Source organism: Cebidichthys violaceus, unplaced genomic scaffold (assembly GCF_023349555.1).
Source record: "Cebidichthys violaceus isolate CVI_PGR_0920_01 unplaced genomic scaffold, fCebVio1.0.p SCAF_58, whole genome shotgun sequence".
Lineage (NCBI taxonomy): Eukaryota > Metazoa > Chordata > Actinopteri > Perciformes > Stichaeidae > Cebidichthys > Cebidichthys violaceus.
The window spans coordinates 1183466-1205128 of record NW_027176794.1 but is presented as its reverse complement, the minus strand read 5'-3'; the positions used below and the strand labels follow the sequence as shown (position 1 = coordinate 1205128).

General features: G+C 43.9%; 1 protein-coding gene across 2 annotated transcripts; it reads left to right on the top strand.

Annotated features, from left to right (window-relative positions):
- Positions 1 to 2011: 2011 nt before the first annotated feature.
- On the top strand, positions 2012 to 21641 carry pde7a (phosphodiesterase 7A). 2 transcript variants are annotated; one of them, XM_068732318.1, is made up of 12 exons: positions 2012 to 3092; positions 11961 to 12021; positions 14978 to 15064; positions 15805 to 15968; positions 16067 to 16130; positions 17665 to 17861; positions 17982 to 18113; positions 18239 to 18330; positions 18485 to 18629; positions 19240 to 19336; positions 19543 to 19623; positions 19730 to 21641. In XM_068732318.1, the coding sequence occupies exons 1-12, from the start codon at positions 2955 to 2957 to the stop codon at positions 20005 to 20007; spliced, it is 1536 nt and encodes a 511-aa protein (XP_068588419.1). In that variant the 5' UTR covers positions 2012 to 2954; the 3' UTR covers positions 20008 to 21641. The 2 variants fall into 2 exon arrangements, with proteins under 2 accessions (XP_068588419.1, XP_068588417.1); XM_068732316.1 differs by having other exon boundaries at positions 14975 to 15064.
- Positions 21642 to 21663: the final 22 nt, after the last annotated feature.

Below are 21663 nucleotides of genomic sequence, written 5' to 3'. Positions count from 1 at the left end.
ATATATATATATATACGTATATAATATATATACGTATATATATACGTATATATATATATATATATAGCATACTGTGATGAAAATATAATTAATTGGTTACAGGAAATATTAGACGGAGATGTGCAGTTCAATCAAATATGGCATTTTAAAACATCGGCAATATTTGTGTGTTGCCGTGCTTGTTTACAAATGAACATATGTCAAAGAGTACTACAGGCTTCAAACTGCTGTGTGGGCAATTAAGCAATAGATAATGACTCCTGTGACACACATAGTGTTGTCAGAGGGTAACAGGTAAATCAATTAGGGACAGCATGGCGGATTGCAATTTGTCTCCAGAGAGCTCTCAGCAAGAAAATAGTCAGGGGGAGTGGAGCTTCACAAGCAGATATCTGTGACCTCAAGGGGAATCAGCCGGTATGCAGCTCACCCGTCTTACTAAAGCTCCCGAGGCCGAGGCTGTACAGTAGTTAAACACAGCTTTAGTTTGCGTGTATGTGTGAATGTGGCAATAAAAAAAAGATCTGTGGAAGAAATGAATGAACAGAAAGTCCTTTTTCCCACATACACTTAGAGGAGTGAGTGTAAGATATGCGCTGTCCTGTGCGCACACACACACACACACACACACACACACACACACACACACACACACACACACACACACACACGTGACGTGTCATTGGCACAGTCCAATGCCACATCAAACAGCTTCAGAGTTGTCTGGCAACAACAGGTTTGTAAACTGAATGCAACAAAAACAGAACCGCCCATGTGTGGTTGACCTTCCCTTCTGTTTGCTGCAAATACCTTATAAAAATCAAGATGTGACTTGTTAGTCGTTTACACTAACACTTCAGGAAAAGTAGCAGTTAAGATCAAATTAAATGATTTTAGTGTGAGTAATTAATTAGAAGTAGTTATCTATATAAACACATTATGTGAAAAAGATTTCCACTACTTTGGCAGAGTTTGTGTACATTCTGTTACTCATACTCAAACAGCTCGTTTTGTAGTTTCCCTTTAGTAGTTTTAAAAACCAGCATCTCACTTTAAATACAATTGAGGTCAGGTCACAGTGCACCTCTACTCGAGTTGCTTCTATTCCTCTCTCCACTTCTGCTGCTGTCTACGACACATTTGATGTTGTGTTTTGCAGTGTTGCCTTAGTTGCCTGTAAAAGATGCAGGACCTCTTTGTGGGGGGTGCGATTGTGGGGGAACTGCTTTCAGACCCGTGGAAATGGGGAGGGGGGGATTACGCCTCCATTGGCACTGGGCCTGACTGTTGCCATGGCACGTCCATTGTCCCCCCCCCCCCCAGCACATGGGCATGGCACAGAAACCTCCAGTGAAAATGTTCATGTTATGGTCTGTTAGTGCTGTGTGTTTTTTTTTCTTCTTGTGGAATTATTTGATACATTGGGTCAGCAAAAGCTTACCATGCAAAGATAATAAACAAAAAAGAAAACAATGGTCCATTATCTAACAGGCATTTGGTGCAGACAGATACACCTAAATAATGCATGCAAGTCAATAGAATGAGTACAAAGAGTTCAATCAGCACGTCTTGAGTTGAGTCACCACCACAAGCAGTCATATGGAGCAAAATTGCTTTCAGCCTTTACAGAGCAGCAACATTTTGCTGTGTTTCCTTGGCTAGTATTTCAAACTCCCGGTGTGTCTCAAGCTCCCAAGAGTATGAGTCATGAGAGGAAGGCAATCACAGGCAATGATGTGGACCGCTGCAGGGCAAGCCCCGTTGTAGAGGAATACCCTTGAGAAAGTCCACGCCGTCTGCAAAACGACTGCTCATATAGGTCTTGGGATCGCCCTGGCCGCACAGCCAATCATATGCATCGATTTATACGGCTCGAGCACGTTTGTCCAATCAGCAACGAGGTTATAGAACCAGCCTTGACGCCATTGGTTGATTTGAGACAAGGGCGTTTTTTTTTGCTCGCTCCAACAGCACCATCTCTGGCAGGTGGTGTGTGCTTTAAAACCGTACAGTAGGCTAATGTTTAGGTCGATAGGTAGGCACTTATAAGGACGCAAACACCATTTAGGTCGTTCATTTGTCGTCTTTTGGTTACAAATGGTGCGTCACGTGCCGTTACGTTTGCTTTAAACTCGCCGGAGTCTCCGTGGACGGGATGCACGTCGGGGTTTCCCTTTTTGAGCCAGACACTTTGTGCTTTACGGTCAGCGGCGGTGAATTAAGACAACTGCTCCTTCATCATGCAGCTCCTGACACAAGACGGAAAAGCCCTACATGTTGATTGTGTGTCGCCACCGGCGTGAGTCCGCATGAGAGAAAACACCTCCAGGTCTCACACATCCTGGAGCCGCCTCACCTCATCCGCCGGGTGTTGCATTCAACATGATATGTTGATGATATTTTTTTTTTTTTTTTTTTTGGAAGTGGTCGTGCCTTTTGTTTTCATTTCGGGAGATGTGATGTGCGGATCCGCGGACGCCACGCAACGCAAACGAGCGGACGTTGTGTTTTTTTTCTGCTTTGAAAATGAGGAAGCGTTTTCATAAAGACCCAGAAAATGGCAAGAAGGTCTCGTCGTCCGTGGGCCCGGATTTGAGTAAAATGAGAAGGAAAGGAGCAAATGCAACAGCAGCATGAGATTTTTTTTTTCTCCCCCCCCCTCTCAACAGAATGACACCAAAGGAGGTGAAACGGTGGAGGTAGAGAAGACGCAGCATCAATGAAGGCGATCTGGACAAGTTTTGAGTCTCTCTTGATGAACAGAAGTACTTTGCAGCTCGATAGCTGATCGTTTCCACAATATTAAAATATATATATATTTTTTGGCTTTGAGGAATTTTCTAATTCACTCTTTATTTTCGCATTGCATTTGTTATCTTTTTCACAATTTTTTTTTTTTTTTTTTTTTTTTTTTTTTTTAATACTTTCTCTCCGGATCCAGCCCTGACTATTCAATGGAAGTATGTTATCAGCTGCCGGTTTTGCCTCTAGACAGGCCGGTTCCCAAGCATGTCCTCAGCCGCAGGGGAGCCATTAGTTTCAGCTCCAGCTCTTCTCTCTTCGGGGCTCCTGATCCGAGACAGCTGTCACAGGTAAATATATTAAAAATCATTATTCTCTCTCTCTTTTAATCATTTAGTCACAGTGGGGATGGCTCTGGGATCCACACAGGCCTTTAAACCAGCACATTTTTCCCCCCAACAAACATATGAATAATCCACAGGAATCTTGCAGGTGGTTGTTGGATATCTAGGACCTAACACACACACAGACACACACACACACACACACACACACACACACACACACACACACACACACACACACACACACACACACACACACAGTGAACACTCACTTGCAAAGACGCTCACAACATTTTCTTATCTCTTAGACCTAAAATACAACCCAAACTGAAACCACTTTGCATGTGTGCATGTTGCCCACTGATAAAGGCCCTCTTTGGCTTCCACTTTGGCCAACATTGGCAGTGATGCCTAAAGTATAGCGGTCTACTCCTATGACTTGCTAACAGTGTTATTTATATTAACAGCCCTTGTCACACTGACAGAATAAACATAAATCATCGAGTCATACTTGAACTTCCTGCTTTCCCAGAGTTTCAAACTCTTGAAATTGTGCCTCTGGCCTGTCTCTTATATTTCTGCCCTTCAGTGAAAGAAAAGGCCACAACAACAGTCTTCATGCTTTACTCTCCTGTACAAAGAGAAACTGCTACACTTGCTTAACTAACTGTAACACACATGTGGCTGCAACCTTTTTAGCTCGGAGAAAAGTTGCACATCAAGTTCCCCCCAATGTGTTACAGCTTTTTAAAACGGTAAAACATCCTTACATGTTGCTTCAGTATGCCGCAGGGTGTATTCTCATCTCTTTGGATCACTTCCTGCTCTAGTTGGTCATGAGCAGAAACTCCCACAGCGTAGCCGGGGCATCTCCCGACACATTAGCCGAGCATTAAGTCACTGTCTTTTGACTGTGTGAGCATCCTCTTCAATGGGCCTTCCATTAAGGCTTTGTGCAAGACGCTGCTCCACATAACCACCCGTGTGTGTCCGCTTTGAACCTTACCACACCGGCAGCTCCCTCAAAGACTAATGCATAGCCAGGGCTATCAAAAGACCCTCGATGTGGCTCCACTGGTCCTTTATCTCACTGGGTTATTAGCAGGGTTTTTTGACAGATGTTATGAGATATTGGGTATAAGCTGGCGGGATGAGACTTTTCTGTCCATCCATTGATCATTCTATGAATTCACTTCCTACTTGGAAGTCATTATCCTACCACTCCGAAGCTATCCTGCGCTCTGGTGTTTATTGAAAACCCAGCTCAGCATAATGCGAGATTGCTCATCGTCTGTATACAAACACGAGTGTAAAGCTGTTGTGTCTCTCGGTCGGGTTCGCCGGTAGATCTTTTAAAGTGGGCCAGAGTTCATCTTCAATCGGCAGGTGGTGAGGTGGGCTGTTATCGTGCTCCTTTTGTTGTGGAAAAAAAAGGGGTCATTTGCAACAAGCAGTGCACTTTGTAGTGTTAAGCGAGAAACAATAATGATCTGCACGTCATTTTTTTTTTTGCTGAAGCATTGTTAAATTGCACAAGGTTTACAAACAAGCCTGCAACATAAAGACGCGCTGACGTAGTTATTTGTCTTTTGTTTTCATGGTGAACAGTGGATTGGGTGAACATGCATACAGTCATACGGCTGTGTCACTCAGCCTTTGTCACAGAGCAATTACGCTTCTACAAATATTGTGTTTTGGGCCCTAACTTTGTGTGTGTGTGTGTGTGTGTGTGTGTGTGTGTGTGTGTGTGTGTGTGTGTGTGTGTGTGTGTGTGTGTGTGTGTGTGTGTGTGTGTGTCCGCCCGCCCGCCCGCTTCCACAGGCCTGTTGTTTGTGGAAGCAGTTCTGGACTACCGTTGCCACTGCCAAGAGGCAGTTAGGCATGTGCCTGGGCTCTGTGGGCAGTGGTTTGGCTGGCTGCCAGACTCACAGATGGCCGGAGTCTCAGTCTCTTTTCATTCTCCGGCTATCTTGTTCCGCTCACTCACAAGCTCCCTCTCTTTCTCCTCTACCCCTCCTCCTCCTCCTCCTCCTCCTCCTCCTCCCTCACAGATGAAGACATTTCCTCTTGTAAACAGAGGACAAAAGAGTAGGGTAGAAGACACGACGGAGTCTCAGAAGAATATGTCGCTGTGGTCGTGGAATGCTTACGGTTGGGTGTAAATATGCTGCTGAAGGGGCGTCGAAAAACAGCCACGGCATTAGATAAATGGGCTCATTTCTCTAGTACAATGCCTGTATTGTTTTTTTTTTTTTTTTTTATTACAATGTGTGTTTTTTCGGTTAATTCCTAAAAGTGAGGTGGAAGATGATTTGAATTTTCTTTGTGTATATAGCGATGCATGCTGGTCCCCTCTGGCTTCTCTGAGTGAAGGGTAAACACAGGACTGAGACGGATTAGTTTGGTCCACAACGAAAGGATGAGGAGTAAGACACATCAAAGAGTCATGTGGTTCCCATCTAAACTACACAACACACACGCATTGGTACGTTGAGTTAGTTTGGCTTTGGTGCACTGATCTCAGAGATGCCCTACATGGCTGCAACTAAAGTCTGGATGCCATTTGGCTCAAAAAGAAACAAAAGAATCCAGCAGAGATACAAGAATCAATAAAGAAAGACACACGGTGTTGATGAGGTCGGAGCAGTCACATGGCTCGTGGTGATATTGGGAGGAAAGCAGCTTAGCGTGGGACCTCTGTTCTGCTTTCAGCTCAGTCCATCATATCACAGTCAGAGATATCATCTGGAGCATGTTGGCCACTGACCCTAGATCGACTCCTCCTGATTGCAGATGTTTCGGGACAGGAGCCGAGGATAAGCATGTGCATACGGGTGGGAGATATCTCAGCTCATTTTATCTGCACTATGGATGTCTCTGCTGACGATAAGATAACGCTCTACAGCGCTTCTTTCTGAGGGAGTTACTTTGTTGATTTTTAACTGAACCGATAAGCATTTCTTTTTTCTGAACATTGCCTTCGGATTGACGTAGTTTCAGGATGTGGTAAGAATGCTGAAGGAGCTGTTCAGACACCGAGGCTGGTGTTTCACAACAGTTCTCAAAATCTTTAACTCTCTCCCTGCCAAAGTTAGTTTTTTCTGCATCATTTTTTTTGCGTGAATGACCTGTAATGCATCACTAAGCCAGGATGTGTTTTAGCCTATTTCAGCAAATAAAACAAGAATCTTACAGCCCGTCTTCATTTCTACATACTCGCTCTGTGTCTTTTCTCCGCCTGTCTGTCTTTCTCTGTAAGGGGCCCCTCTTATCACATGACCGTTCTGTTTTTGTGCTGCAGTGTCGGGTGCAATCGGCCGTGAGATTGTGGCTCCATACATCAACACGCTAACGGACGCGATGTCAGGGGCCAGCTGCTCTGGCTGAATATTAATCATATGTACTGTGGTCCTATAGACATACGATAGTTGTCCACAAGCACGCTGGTTGTCAGCTTGGGTTTTGTTTGCTCTCCTCAGAAGGCTAAGACTTGCAAAGGGGGAGGGAGGGGGGGGGGGGGGGGGGGGGCATTAAGCTGGCCCAGAGAAGCAATTAGAGCCTGGGGATGATGTTTTAGATGAATGAAATTCCTGTGCGGGGTAGAAAGCCAGTTTCTCTCTTCTCCCCCCCTTTACCTCTACTTGTGTCATCGAGCACTTTTATACAAGGACCCTTAAAGCTCTCTGTTTTGAAGAAGGCTTAAAACATTTTAATACACTTTACCCGCCAGTAGAAAAAACACCAGCATCGGTTGCAGATATGTTATGGCGAGACAAGCGCGCCTCTTTGTTCTTTGACGTCAACACTACTCGAGGCGTTGGGCCAATTCACCTCCTGGGGCCCCGCCCTCAATCCAGCGGCCCTCTCTCCAAAAAAAAAACCTCCCAGCAGCTGGAGTGTGTCTGAGTGGACGGTGATCTCATAAAGCACTTACAACAGGTAGACTCCAACTAGGGCTTTGTGTATGCAATGGCTGATACACAAACACACTCACATACTCACTCCAGACTTGTCCACATTCATGGCCCAGCACTCAGTTTGTGGAATGTGCCGTTCCACACTGCAGAGCGCTGCGAGAGGACGTAACTCAGAGGGAAGCTTTCAATTTATGAAACTGTGCTGAGTCCAGCTGCTTTTATCTTTTGTGTGTGCGTGTGTGTGTGTGGGGGTTTATAGTATTCCTATAAACTGATATGTCAGTTTATAGGAATACTGCTGGCTTCCTCATTTGACTTACTGACATCGCAGTGCAATATTGACAAGGAAGCATGTTTGAAAAAGCTTAGTTATTGCAGCTCAGCCAGTGCCTTTTTAAATTCCAACACACACTCACATGGTACATGAATCGGTCTGCTTGGAGCAAACATCACTATAACATGTTGTCAGCATCTGTTTAACCGCAGGAGTCAGAAAATGACAAACATTGACGACCTGGCCAGACATTTTGACACCACGTGACCTCCTGACCTCAGAAACCTGAATGCTGTGACCCCCAGGCAGCGAGACTAAGCCGAGATAAGAAACAGAGCCGTATGTAAACGAGCTCACGTGGGACTGCAGGGAGCACAATGAGCAGACTGTTGGGCTAGCAGTAAACCCAACGACAAACAAAACAGAATTTGGCTCTCGGACTGCTGTGAGCGAGCTCCAACTGGCTGCAACTCCAGGTGTTCAATTAAAGGCGCTCAAAAAAAATAAGATTAGCTTTTGCAAGGCTTTACGGATGTAAGCAGAAGTAATGTGGCCTGTAACCAATTTGGGACATTGTTAAACAGTGAATTGCTCACCCTCACAAGCACATTTACAAAAATCCAGCAGGCAGACTATGCTAGGATTAGCGTTTATCTGTGTGCTAGTGAGTTACATCTGCGCCTTGATTTGACTACGCTAGTGCAGTGCCCTTTTCAAAACAAGCTGGTTCAGAACGGGCCCAACGCTCGGCCTGTGGTGTTTCTCATGAACCGCTCATACAAACGATGACACAATGACATAGTTGTGTCACACACCCAGGTCGCTGCAACTCAGAGACGCCGGTGAAATCGGCCTTTACTCTGGCTCACAGGAAGAACACCAGGACCAGACTTTAACATGAGGCAAAGTAGGGTCCCAACTAAACGACCCCCTAACAGCTATAGATTTATTACCATGTTAAAAATATTGAATTCATGCTAATATTCTAACTCATTATTCCCCAAAATAACTACCAAAAGGCCCCCAAAGCACAAAAAACACACAACTTGACTGTGTACTACTTACTGGGCACCTCTACATCAGAGGATTTGTAGTTCTACGTTAACTTGACCGAGAAATGCTGGCGATTACGTTGCCGATTGAGATTTGACTCACAAAATAGAGATATTCAAATATGATGTATCATTATACGACGAACTATCCAACAATATGTTAGAATTGAAAGCTCTGTTGCGTTAGCGTTATAGGCCTACATGTATATGCTTTTTTTGGAATGGGCCTGATGAGGAGAGGATTTTTCAAAAGGTTTTCTTGTATTTCTGGATGTCTCAAAAAGTTCTTACTGTACAGGATTCACCAGAGATGGATGGAGGATGACTGCATTCCTTTATAGCCCAGTGAGTCACATTTCTCCCTTCACGCCCCAGTTTTGCATAAGCCTGAAATGAAAAAGAAATGCCATTAACCCTGGCCCTGCCTTGTTTGATGCCAGAGGCTGTGGGTCAAATGCAAACTGGCATTCAGCAGTGAAGCCAAAGCAAAAAATACTCCCTAAAGCTGTAATTTCTCTAATGGCCACTAGAAGCCAAGAACTCTGTATTAAAGTTGTTAGAGAAATCCAACTGTTTCTATCTATAAATGCATTTTTCCCAATGCAATTCCTAATCATTTAGAATTACAGTGTGTTTTATGGTTGTGGTGTCGCCTTTAGTAGGGGTAAAGGACACGGTGTCACACGGACACATAGAGACAACCCTGCTAAATTTCAGGCGCACCAACGGAAATGTTCACCTGACAGATTTTATGGTCTCACTCTGAAGCCCTGGAGGTAAACCCAAATCCAAGCATTAACATATTAATGACGTCTCAAATGTTTTATCTGTTTTTGTTCTTCACTCAGCCTATGAGCAACTGGCAGATTTCCATTAAGCTGGACACACATGTAAACAACCATGATCAAAGCCCATGATGGTTTCTATCAAACAAAGTTAAAGCTAGGGAAGGTAATCTTGAGAAACTAGCAAGAGTCCGCTGGATTTTAAAATGATCCAACCGAAAAAAAAGCCAAGTGTTGCCAACTCTTTTCATATGGAAGTAGCTTGCAGCACTAGCTCAAAAAGTCCAGTACCTTCTTTTACACATTGCTCTCAACATGCATACATAGAATATACAAATAAACAAGAAAAATATATAAAAAACATTAAAGACAACAAAGTAGAACAGAGGTTGTGTGCGCAGGTAGGTAGAGAATCAGTTAGCCCGTCCAATCATCAGCCACAGATACTGGATTTTTGTTATTTTGTCAGAGCATTTGATTCATTGATTGCTGTCGAAGAGAAGTTCAAAGAAAATTTCAAAAGTGTCTTTTAAGAAGATTACCAACCCTATACCTTTTTAACTTGAACTGCCTGCATCTGCATCTCTCTCTCTCTCCCTTATTTCCCATCACCCTCAGCCGTGCCCAAAACACAGAGCTTACAGAGGTGCTCAAGTTCATTCCGTATACCACGACCGGATGGTGTGTGTGTGTGTGTGTGTGTGTGTGTGTGTGTGTGTGTGTGTGTGTGTGTGTGTGTGTGTGTGTGTGTGTGTGTGTGTGTGTGTGTGTGTGTGTGTGTGTGTGTGTGTGTGTGTTGGCACTACAAAGAGTGGCAGTGGGGGTGTGTGTTGTGAGATGGCCATTTCAAGGGTAAAACCGTGACTTCCCCCTCCGTTCACAGTGGGAATGTGACATTGACAAAGTGTTCACACTGCCGCCTCCTTCTTACCAGTTCACAAGCGATCACATGCCAGCAATGTCCACTTAAGTGCCAACTGGTGTGTGTGTGTGTGTGTGTGTGTGTGTGTGTGTGTGTGTGTGTGTGTGTGTGTGTGTGTGTGTGTGTGTGTGTGTGTGTGTGTGTGTGTGTGTGTGTGGCAAGCTCTGGCCAAAAGGTTTGTTTGGGCAAGTGTTGGCAGGGCTGGTCACTCTTCCATTCCCAGCCCTGGAGCCAGTATTACACAGTTCCCAAGCATGTTAAAGCCGATACCAACCCCCTCTCTCTCTCTCACACACACACACACACACACACACACACACACACACACACACACACACACTCACACTCTATCCGCCCATGCATCTATACACACAATCTATAATATTCACACTAACCACTAGTGCTGTGTGTAAACACAGAGGCCTGTTGACACTAAAATACAGCTTTGCAGATCACCCACCCCGAGTCGAGCTGTTTGCTAGCCGGTAAAATATTAGCTTTGGATTGGCGGCTGTCATGAGCTTAGAGGACAGACAGTGTCGTGTGTGTGTGTGTGTGTGTGTGTGTGTGTGTGTGTGTGTGTGTGTGTGTGTGTGAAGGAGATTCACAGTAATCCTAAGGATATGAAGTAGTCGGTATACAAGCGCGTACGTCTGTGTTTGCATGAGTTTTGTGTTGTGACCAGTTGCCGGTCGTTAATGAAACGGCCAGTCATGCAGGCTCCCTGCGGAACGGGTAACCCTAGACGGGGGTCGCCCCAGAAGGGAGAGTGGCGAGTCGGCCTGGAGGAGAGCTAGGATTTTTGGAGTGCACAGAGAGGTGAGCCAACACCTCAGCGTAGCCTGGAGCAGCTGTCTGTCGACAGAGCAAATATGTAGTCACCATGGCCGTACCCACTACAACTACCGCTGTGGTGCTCTGCTGCTGCTGCCTGCTGGGGTGGGATACTGTTTGCACTGGATTGTGTTTTGTAGACACAAGTAAAGATAAAAACGGACGACCTATCGCTTTATTTGTTGGGATCTTCATCTATATTTGGCAACTTGTTCGGCTTCTAAGGTCAACAGAAAGCCCCCTTATTCAGAACACATATAACATTATATTATTTCACAATAGATCTGTTTTCGTGTGCTAACACAACAACGGTGTGGGATAAAGATGGCGAGCAGTTGGTGTCACAGCTGTCTGGGCCTCTCATTCCCTGATAAATAAAAAGGTGAATTTTGGAAGGCAGTGCCTGAATCCCAACACAAGGACGCTATTTATTAAGTAGTTAAAGGGGTTTATAATGTTACTTGAGGTGATAGAGCCCATGTTTTACTACATCGGTCCTGTTTATTAGTTCCAGTAAAGTCCGTTCAAATTCAAATTAATTCAAATTTCATTTACCTGCTGACGTCAGATCAGGGAAGTCATTATTTCCTACATACTTATTTTAAAGTTTGTGTATTTTTAACTGTATTTTGAGAAAGACTTGTAAAGGAAGCAAACATGTCAAAGAAAACTTATCGGGTGGGTGGGGACGTGTGTGTGTGTGTGTGTGTGTGTGTGTGTGTGTGTGCGTGTGTGTGTGTGTGTGCACAAACCGTAAACTGATAAACATGTTCCAGCTTCATATCATCAGCCTGATACGGCACTTACACCACTGCTATCAGTCATGTGAGAAACGCACGTTATGCAGGTACACACACACACACACACAGCAGATTAGAACAAATAGCAACATTACACCACCCTCCACTTATCTAACTCTGTTTATATGTTTTTTTGTGTTTTTAAGGTGTGTGTTTGGTTGAAGCCAGGGTCATGATGCCACACACACCAATTCTGGGACCTATTACATTATTGTAGTAAAATAACTGCAACATTTTATTGGTAATAAACCTTGGACGGTTGTTTATGATGTTTCTTTTTGTCCGTTCAGAGACGAGGGGCCATATCCTATGACAGCTCCGACCAGACAGCGCTGTACATTCGTATGCTAGGTAAGTGTTTCCCCATTCTACGTACACACACACACACACATACACACACACACACACACACACACACACACACACACACACACACACACTAGACATCAGTAGGTTTATCTCCTCCATGTTCATTTCTTAATACACAATGGCTTACAAAGCAGTGAGATTGAAAATAGATGGATGTAGAGATTATGAAGAGATGTGGATGCACTAGAGTGCACTCAATCCTTGGCCTTTTGGTAATCTCTCAATCAGAATAGACATGTGTGTGTATATATATATATATATATATATATATATATATATATATATATTCTTTTATTATATATTTTGTGTATCTGTAGTGTTGAGTGTCTTTGTTTGACCAGGTTTGTTGAGGGTCCAGAATTTCATTTGAACACTAAACCGACTAAGGGTTCATTGGCAGTGTGTTTGTGTGTCTGTTTGCCCATTGCTGCCCTCAGCGACCCTAAACAGGATAAGCAGTTTCGAAAAAAAATGGATGAGAGGACGGAAGGCTCATAGCTCTGCCAGGCAGATGGGAGTCAAATGCATCTAGGAAGCAGCCAGAAGAGCAATGTTGGCGTCCTAATCAATAAGGCCGTTGAGGATAATGGTGCGATTAGAGGCTGGGTGCACCCCTGACATCAGTCCGCCCCACACAGATGTGCCATCGCATGCAACTTTCCCCACCTTTTTTTTTTATTCATAAATCCGATGCCGTTGGGCTGGTAGTGAGCAGCTCACGGTGTTATCCCGTCAGTGTCGCTCATAGATGTCCGATTGCTGCTGTGAAGTGTAGTGAGTAGGCAGGGAGCATCAAACAGCAGGGGAAGTTTAGGGCTTACTGACGGTCTTTGTAGCTTTCACATAATATTGCTTAACTTTTGTTTCTCTCCAGCTTAATAATGCCCACGTCTCAACTGCTGCCACGTGCGTCTGCTCACAGTTCTAGCAATTTATCGAGCTCACTCAAGGAGCTTTAGCTTTTTTTTTTTTTTTTTTAAATCCTTTTACTTGGCCAAGTATGACGGCAATCTCGTAACGTCACCGGCGTACAGCATCTGTGTGTCTGTAGATGTTCTATTAAATTGAGTGTGAGGAGAGGCCCACTAATGCAGACTGGTGTTTGCCCGGGCCAGGGTTCAGTCTGCCAACTTAAAGTTGATGTGCTTTCAAATAGCAGGACTCGGAGCTTTCGCCGCATCAGTTATAATGACATGACCTACATCCACCCCAGAGCTCCAGCGCTAATGCACCGCAGGAGAAACATGGACCCTGCGACTCTGAAAAAACACACACACACACACACACACACACACACACACACACACACACACACACACACACACACACACACACGTGCCGTGCACACAGAGATTGATGTGACAGATGTATATAAATGTGGACACACTCACTACCTAGCAATGCATGAACTGTAGTGTATTTTTATTATCTTTTTTTGGTCCTAATTTATGTTTTGCATGTGAAATGCAACTGATATGGTTTCAGTCTCCACATTCATACCAACAACTTAACAAACAGCGTTTCAACACAATGTCGAGCACCGTTACGCCTTGAATTGTAATTCTTAGTTTTTGATATTTTGATAGGAGCTTGTGTAGTATTCAAACAGCCGTTTGCAAGTAAGTAACATGCTGGTTGGGGAACACACCTGTGTGACTGCTTTTGATTTGAATTCTTAATGCACATACGAAACGATCAGAAGTGCCATGCTGGAAACATACCATTGCACTGTTTAGCACCTTGGTGATTTTACTGCCATATATAGAGTCTTGCTTGCCTGGAACTACACACTAGCACTTTACTGCATCAGTCACCTCACCATCCTGTCACCTCACTACACTCTCGCTGCTCCCGACTGCAGTCTACAAGCAGGCCGGCCGCCGTCTTTTTGGTCTGGAGCCTGTTCCCGCTGCTCTGCCTGACTACTGACAACAGTCATAGATGTACTACGGATCCCTCTCAGTGGTTCTGAGTACTAATAGTAGAGCAGATTGTCCTGACATGGCATTGCATGCTCAGCTGTTGATTGATTGACTTGTCTGTCCGTTGAATTTCCGACGTGGGAGTGTGTTTGTGCGTAACTGTGCCCGCACACGGATAGTATACTCCAGGCTTGGGTGGAATAGTATTTACAAAATCACATCTTTTGCTTGAGTACCAGAACGATGGGTTTTTACCACTTGTTGACGATAGAGAGGTCCTGTTTCACTGTCAATGCTTACTGTAAGACAGAATGTGTCCTCATTGACATGAAGAGCTGAGAAGTTGTGAGTAAATGCACATCCACTATCATATTGACTAGAAAAAGTTGAAATAAATAAATAAATAAATGGATGGTTATTTTGTTAACGTTCATTAACAACATTAATTCTAACAAAATAATCTATTCTTTTCTCTTCGAAACGACAAGTTACTTTATTTGTTCATATAACACATTAAATGTTACAAAACATTTTCCCATTAAATCATTTAGCACAAAATATCAAACACTCACACAAATACAAAAAGCAACCAAATACAATTTATAAACAGAAATAACACAAGCAAAAATAGTTGAGTGAGTGAGTGAGGGGAATATTAGTGAGGTGTGATTTTTAATGTATCTTATGATATTGCCAGAAAACCAGAATCAGTTTGATCTTTTTAGGAGTGATGATGAATATGAAGATATTCTGTCTGGCTGTGGCTGTCTGAACAGAGGCAGGATTTCAGCTGTGTTGCTAGCTTCACATACATTTATTATACATAACTGTCTTATCGTAGTGCTCTGTTCATCTGTGTATCTGTGGTAAAGCCCATCCTTGTGGCATTTAAGCAAGATCAATTCCAGTATATAATAAAAAATATTTGTAAATACTACTTAGCCGAGCACATTCAGACACATTTCTTGTCAAGTGGCATGAATCTTGAGGAAATAAGTGTTGATTTCTTCTAGGAGATGTGAGAGTGAGAAGTCAGGTTGGATTTGAACCGGAACGAAGAATCTCCCACCCGTACCTGTGCATCGACTTCCGAACTCTTCACAGTGAGTATGAATCGCAGCGAGCCGATAACCTCGACCCGCCGGCCTCTTGACTAACAGGAGGCGATGTCGAACTGCGCCCACAGTTTGTTCCTCTCCAGAAAGATTGACAGATGTTTGTGCACTGCTTTCATACAGCGTTTCACATGATGATAAAGACCACGGTGTGTCTCAGTGTAAACCATGTGAGAGGCTTTTTATCAAAGCTTTGTGAATGGGTGTGTGATTAAAATAACCACTTTCAAACTCATTGAAACCTTTTTAGAAAACATCAAACAGTTGGGGAGGTGTGTGTGTGTGTGTGTGTGTGTGTGTGTGTGTGTGTGTGTGTGTGTGTGTGTGTGTGTGTGTGTGTGTGTGTGTGTGTGTGTGTGTGTGTGTGTGTGTACATTTTGACCCAAAAGTAATCCTACTTCTTGCTGACGTGTTTCCGGATTACAGCCAGGGTTTATTCAGACAGAGAGAGAGAGAGAGAGTGTGTGTGTGTGTGTTTGAGACCACTGACAAAGCATGTCTGCTGTGTGATCCCAGACGAAAGGCTTATGAGTGGGCGGCTGTGTCAGCAGCGACTGCTTGTATATCTCTGTGTTGGTGTCAGATCCCCACCGAGTTTGTGCAACCCAAATGATTTTAATGAGCTTCTAAAATAAACATTTACCAAAAAGATTGTTACATGTGTGTGTGTGTGTGTGTGTGTGTGTGTGTGTGTGTGTGTGTGTGTGTGTGTGTGTGTGTGTGTGTAGCACGGCTGGGCTATGGGTCCACGTCAGCGAGCACCACTCCTGAAAGGAGGGTCCACAGACTGCTCAGCTTCCAGAGGTACCTGCACTCATCCCGTCTGCTGCGGGGAGTCCCCCAGCAGATCCCCCTCCACATCCTGGATGAAGACTACACTGGACAGGCCAGAGTAAGACACCCACCTCTGTATAACGACACCGCGATAAGTCACTTTTTGTTCGGACTTTGCATCACTAATTCTGCGCTTGTCTTTTCCCTCTCTTGCAGTGCATGCTGGAAAAAGTCGGGAACTGGAATTTTGACATTTTCCTCTTCGATAGGTTGACAAACGGTATGTAAAGTATGATCTGAAATACTGTTCACAAGTTGTTTTAAAAGTCATGACACGGATGTAACGGAGCACTGATGATCCAGCATTAAACCAGCCTTTATATTCAATGTATTACCAATGGTGCCATCTATTGGATGTCTGACGACACAGAGGATTTACCAGAGCATTGCCCGTTCAAAACATGCCTGTTGGGCTAAATCCCTTTGCCTGTGGTGTCATACAAATAACTTTAGACTCGCACTCCTTAGGTCCTGTGTAATACGCCTGCTTTGACATAGTTCTCACATAACTCACGGTCAGAAACACCGTAGAAATAGACCCGCAGCCTGGTTCACGTGATAAAACCCCAGGGGCAGACTTCACTGGTAAGCAACCCAGGCCTGGGGCCCCCAACTACAAGGGCCTCAAACAGTTATGGAATTATGATGATGTTTGTATATGAAAGACATTGAATCATTACTATTTATCTGTTATTCTTCCCCAAAATAACGTACAAAAGGCACTCAGCTGTATACTACTTACCGTGTACTTATACTTCAGAGGAAAACCTTGTAGTACTACATTTACTTGACAGAGAAATGTTGCAGATTCCGATTTGATGCACAAAATATAACTCTTAAAATATCATGACTTATTGTTACTTAAACTATCCAGCATCATGTCGTAATGGAAAGCTCCACTGTGAAAAGGGTTGAGATGATAAGGCCTCTCTTTCACTCTGCACGTGAAGTAAACATTTGGATGCATGACTTTTACTGTATGGTTTTAATAGTTTTACTATGAATAGTTAATAGTTATCAAAGAAAGCGTATTAGTTGCTTGCTTTTCAACAAAAAAACCCCCCAAAATTTGACAGAGCACTCCATGAGGTCCCCGACGATACAGCCGCTAAGTGTGAAGTAGATCGGATGAGAGGTCATACAGACGATCAGAGATTGTTTGCTTTGTAGTTAGATGAAAGAATTTATGAAAGATTATTTCTATAATTGAGTTGCTGAATTTCGAGGAGAATGATGCAACATTTGTGATGGGGTTTGGTTCCTGGCTTTAAAGAGCAACAGCAGTTCTATAGACTCTTCATTTTGTCTTGTGGGGTTCATGTTGAAGATATGTTGTATTATGAAAAAAGGGTTATGACTCAGACATGACCAGGCAGACACAAGTATGTTTTTGGTTATTCTTTTGTTCTCGCCACATCCGTTTTGATGTATACCGTGTAACTCAAAAGCAAGAGATGCGTAAGAGCTGAAGTGCATAGTGCTCTGAGAAGAAAAAGGATGAAAAATCACAAAAATATGTAACTATGGGAAGTGAAGACTGGGTAGTCCAGGCAGGCTTGGAGAAAGTGGATGCACAAATACAATTAATTACAGAAGGGAAAATAACTCCTGCATTCCACTGAGCCTAACGGATATTAATATTTTACATCGCAACAATGTCTGTTGGAACAATTTTATCATTTTTGTTGCAAGTGAAAAGAGATGCACAAACCAGATGAAAGCAGAATGCTCACTCTGATATTCCTCTTGTTCAGGAAACAGCCTGATCACCCTGACCTTCCACCTGCTGAACCAGTATGGCCTGGTGGAGCTCTTCCAGCTGGACATGGTCAAACTGTGGAGGTTCCTGGTCATGGTCCAGGAGGACTATCACAGCGACAACCCCTACCACAACGCTGTCCACGCTGCCGATGTCACACAGGCCATGTACTGCTACATGCGGGAACCCATGGTGAGACATGAAAATGTTGCACCAGTGATGGTGTACAACATCCAGATCTGAAGGTTTTTCAGTGAAGGAGTATTCGTATGTTAAGGACCAATCATAACCGTTGTGTTGTTGTCAATGCAGCTTGCCAAATCTCTGACTTCTTGTGACATCATACTTGGAATCCTGGCAGCCGCCACACATGACCTGGACCATCCTGGAGTCAACCAGCCTTTCCTCATCAAGACTGACCACTATCTGGCTACACTCTATAGGGTAAAAGCACATAACAGTCGCTCTTAAGCCTGGCAGCACTTTCTTAAGGACGAATTGAAGTGGAATAAGTCATGTGACTTATTGAATGAATGTGTCTGTGCGCATTTCTTTTTTTTAATGTGCAGAATACCTCAGTTCTGGAAAACCACCACTGGAAGTCAGCAGTGGGCCTGCTCAGAGAGACTGGGCTGTTCTCCCATCTGCCTGCTGAAGACAGGTCAGTCTGACACTGAAAAGATGCTCAGTGTGCTCAGAAAACTCATTTGAAGCTATGTCAAAAGACTTCTCTGCTGAGTTTGTAGAGCTAATGCCATCAGATGCCACGCGCAGCGCTAAAACAATCTGGTCATCTTGTGTTTCCGACCCCTCAGCCTGAACATGGAGAGGGAGTTGGGCTCCTTAATCCTGGCCACGGACATCAGCAGACAGAACGATTACCTGTCCAGGTTTCGCAGACACCTGGACCAAGAGAACATGTGCTTGAGCAATGCCAGCCACCGTCACTTCATTCTGCAGGTCAGTTACCTCCTCTGTCATGTGTACACACACACACACACACACACACACACACACACACACACACACACACACACACACACACAACAGGGTTTACTGTAGCTGGCAGATTCCTGCTTTGTGCCGTTATCCTGTGCGGTTTTCCGGCAGATGAAACTGTGAAAAATATTGTATACAATGTCTCTGTAAGTTATTAATAATAATAATTTGAATGTCAACATAATGAAGGAAGCTTCAAAATAATCGGTACAGCCCAACGAACACTATTTTGAATTTGACAAATGCAAATTTGGACCGACCAGCCTATTATTATTATTATTATTATTATTATTATTATTATTATTATTATTATTATTATTATTGTATTTTTTAGACCACTTCTTCACTTGACTCAACTTCAGCTGACTTCCTTTAATAAAATACATGTTTGAACTCAGAAGATGCTGTTTGTGTTGTATTGCTGTTTTAAATGGCCATTATATGGCTATTTATAACATACATATGTCGGGTAGTTGTTGGAATTCTGGAATATTAACCGCCGTCAGTACCTCTTCATCTCAGCAAAACTGTGAGCTTCTTTGAATTTGTTTTTAATTCTCACCATGTACAGATGGCTCTGAAGTGTGCAGACATCTGTAACCCCTGCAGACCCTGGGAGCTGAGCAAACGGTGGAGTGAGAAAGTGACCGAGGAGTTCTTCCAACAAGGTTATCATCTTTTCTACTGCATGCTGTTAGATTGTTTGTCATTCCCCTTTAACTATTTATTATGCTCTTTTAGTTAATCCAAGTACAGCTCCTTCCTTTTTGTTTTTTTCTGTTTATTCTCTGCAACAAAGTGTGTCTATCATAGCAGATCACATGAGGTCATATAATAGCTCGTGTATTGATTCTGTTTTGTTCTGCTCTTTTAGGAGACATTGAGAAGAAGCACAGACTTGAAGTCAGCCCACTTTTTGACAGAGCGATCAACACAGTTGGCAACATTCAAATAGGTACGTAGCTGCGTTGTATATGTGTTGTATCCCGCTTTCACCAACAACCTCACCTCTCTTAACATGTAACCCTCTCATGTGCCTGCCGCCTCTTCTCTTCCTCCAGGCTTCATGACGTACGTGGCGGAGCCGCTGTTCGCAGAGTGGACCCGTTTCTCCGACACACGTCTGTCCCAGACCATGCTGGGCCACATGGGGCTAAACAAGGCCAGCTGGGTCGGCCTACAGCAGGAACAAACCTCCGTCTCCAAGGAGGCGGAGCCCAGCTCTGCCGACGCCGACTCGGAAGGCGCCGCCGCCACCACTCGGAGAGACAGCACCACAGCTACGGCCGCGGGAGGAACCAGCTCCAAAGAAATACCTCAGGGAAGCAAAGAATCCTGACACTCCTTGTGTGCCCTCTCATCTCAACCTGCTGGCCCCGGCTTTTGGGGCCTCACCACACTGGGGGCCTGGTGGGACATGCAGTGGCCTGCAGCCCTGCTGCTGCCCCACCTGATCCTGACACCTTCTTTATGTTTTGTTGCTTATGCCTCTCATCTTGATAAACCACTGATTTTATTTAATTTATTTAATTTTTAATTCCTGTTTTTTTGGCATAGAGCAATACATAGATACCTCATTTGGCTACTGCTGTATTTTCTTTTGTTTGCTTTTGTTTTATTTATTTGTCCACTATAGTTTTGGCATTACTGACTGAACGCACCACTTTTTTGTGTTGGTGAACCTTAAGGGGAAAGCAGTATAAGAGCTGAAGAAGACATTTTTCTTTCTGGTATATTGAAGTGCCATTTGAAAACAAAGTTTGAAGACTGAGACAACTGGAGTATTCAGACACGAGACCCTCCTAAGACTTAATGCCGTGTTGCATTTGTATTGAAGATTCTTCCTCATGTAAAACAAAAAAAACAAAAAAAATGTGACAAGCCCGGTCCTTTTGCTGCCTCTACGAAGACTGTTTACGCATTTTCATGTTTGTTGTTTCTCTCCCTTGAACTGAAGTGAATCACGTCGGCTCCACGGTTTGCCTTTGAAGCACAGATGTGAAGAACCACTCGTTTTTTGAATTGTCATCCCACTGTTGAAGCCATGAGCAGTACCTTATTCAACCACACCAGATGCCATAAGTTACTCCACCTGTGCTACAATGTGTTCTTGCACTCTCGAATAACGATGACGTTGGATGTGCAGCTGAGTCTCGGCGAGATCCCGTGAAGGTATTGTAGACGTTAGTCTTTTTTCTGATGTTTCCGAATCTTCCAGTGCTGGTTGAACTCAGGGGGGGGGGGGTAGCTTCCCTCCCAGACTGGAGATCAGTTACTCACTGCACATGCATCTCACCTGGAACTCAACGCAACTCGACTCGCTCAGGGTTTTTCCAGTCTCTTATCAAGAGGGAGAGGGGGGAGGAGGTGACTGCGGACGATGCAGGGTTGTTGTTGTTGTTGTTTTTCCTGGCAAGGATCTACTGAAGGAGACTCCTCCTCTCCGCAGAATGTCTCTCACAGCCACATGCAACCTAAAGGACTGCTCGATTGATGCCTTATAACTATGCACAAGCTATGCTAAGTGACCAAACCAGCTCCTGTTCCCATCAAGTGCATGGTGTGCTTGTCTTTGAATGCACTGTCCGATGATCCCTTTGCCTTTTTTGTTGTGAGGAACAACTCCAGCTGTCCTTTTTTTGTACGGAAACAAAATGGTCGAGTGACTCTGAACATTCCATTTCTTTGTGTTTGGTTCGTCTACCTTGATTCGATATAGTGGCACAAAGTGTGTTTTGTGTTTTGAACATTTTTGAAAGATAACAGGTGCTTTTCTTACTTTGGCTGATTTGTATTTTTGCTGTAAGTGCTGTAAGACTGTTGATAAAACTGTTTACAATTTGTTGCGACAGCCATTTTTGGGAAGACTTCAGTGTCGAGCCAGATTTTGTAAAGGCTTTGCTGTATTGACCTTTTTGATACATGCCTGTTGCAGTTTCGATTTGAATAATAAAAACCTGTTGTTGAAAATTGTTTCATTGACTTTCACCCAGTA

Bases quoted from the DNA above. Each gene is read 5' to 3' on its own strand.
- pde7a (XM_068732316.1), top strand. From the start codon at position 2,955: ATGGAAGTATGTTATCAGCTGCCGGTTTTGCCTCTAGACAGGCCGGTT. The intron at 15,065-15,804 runs GTGAGTATGAAT...GTGTGTGTGTAG, and splicing joins CGACTTCCGAACTCTTCACA to CACGGCTGGGCTATGGGTCC. The intron at 19,337-19,542 runs GTTATCATCTTT...CTGCTCTTTTAG, and splicing joins CGAGGAGTTCTTCCAACAAG to GAGACATTGAGAAGAAGCAC.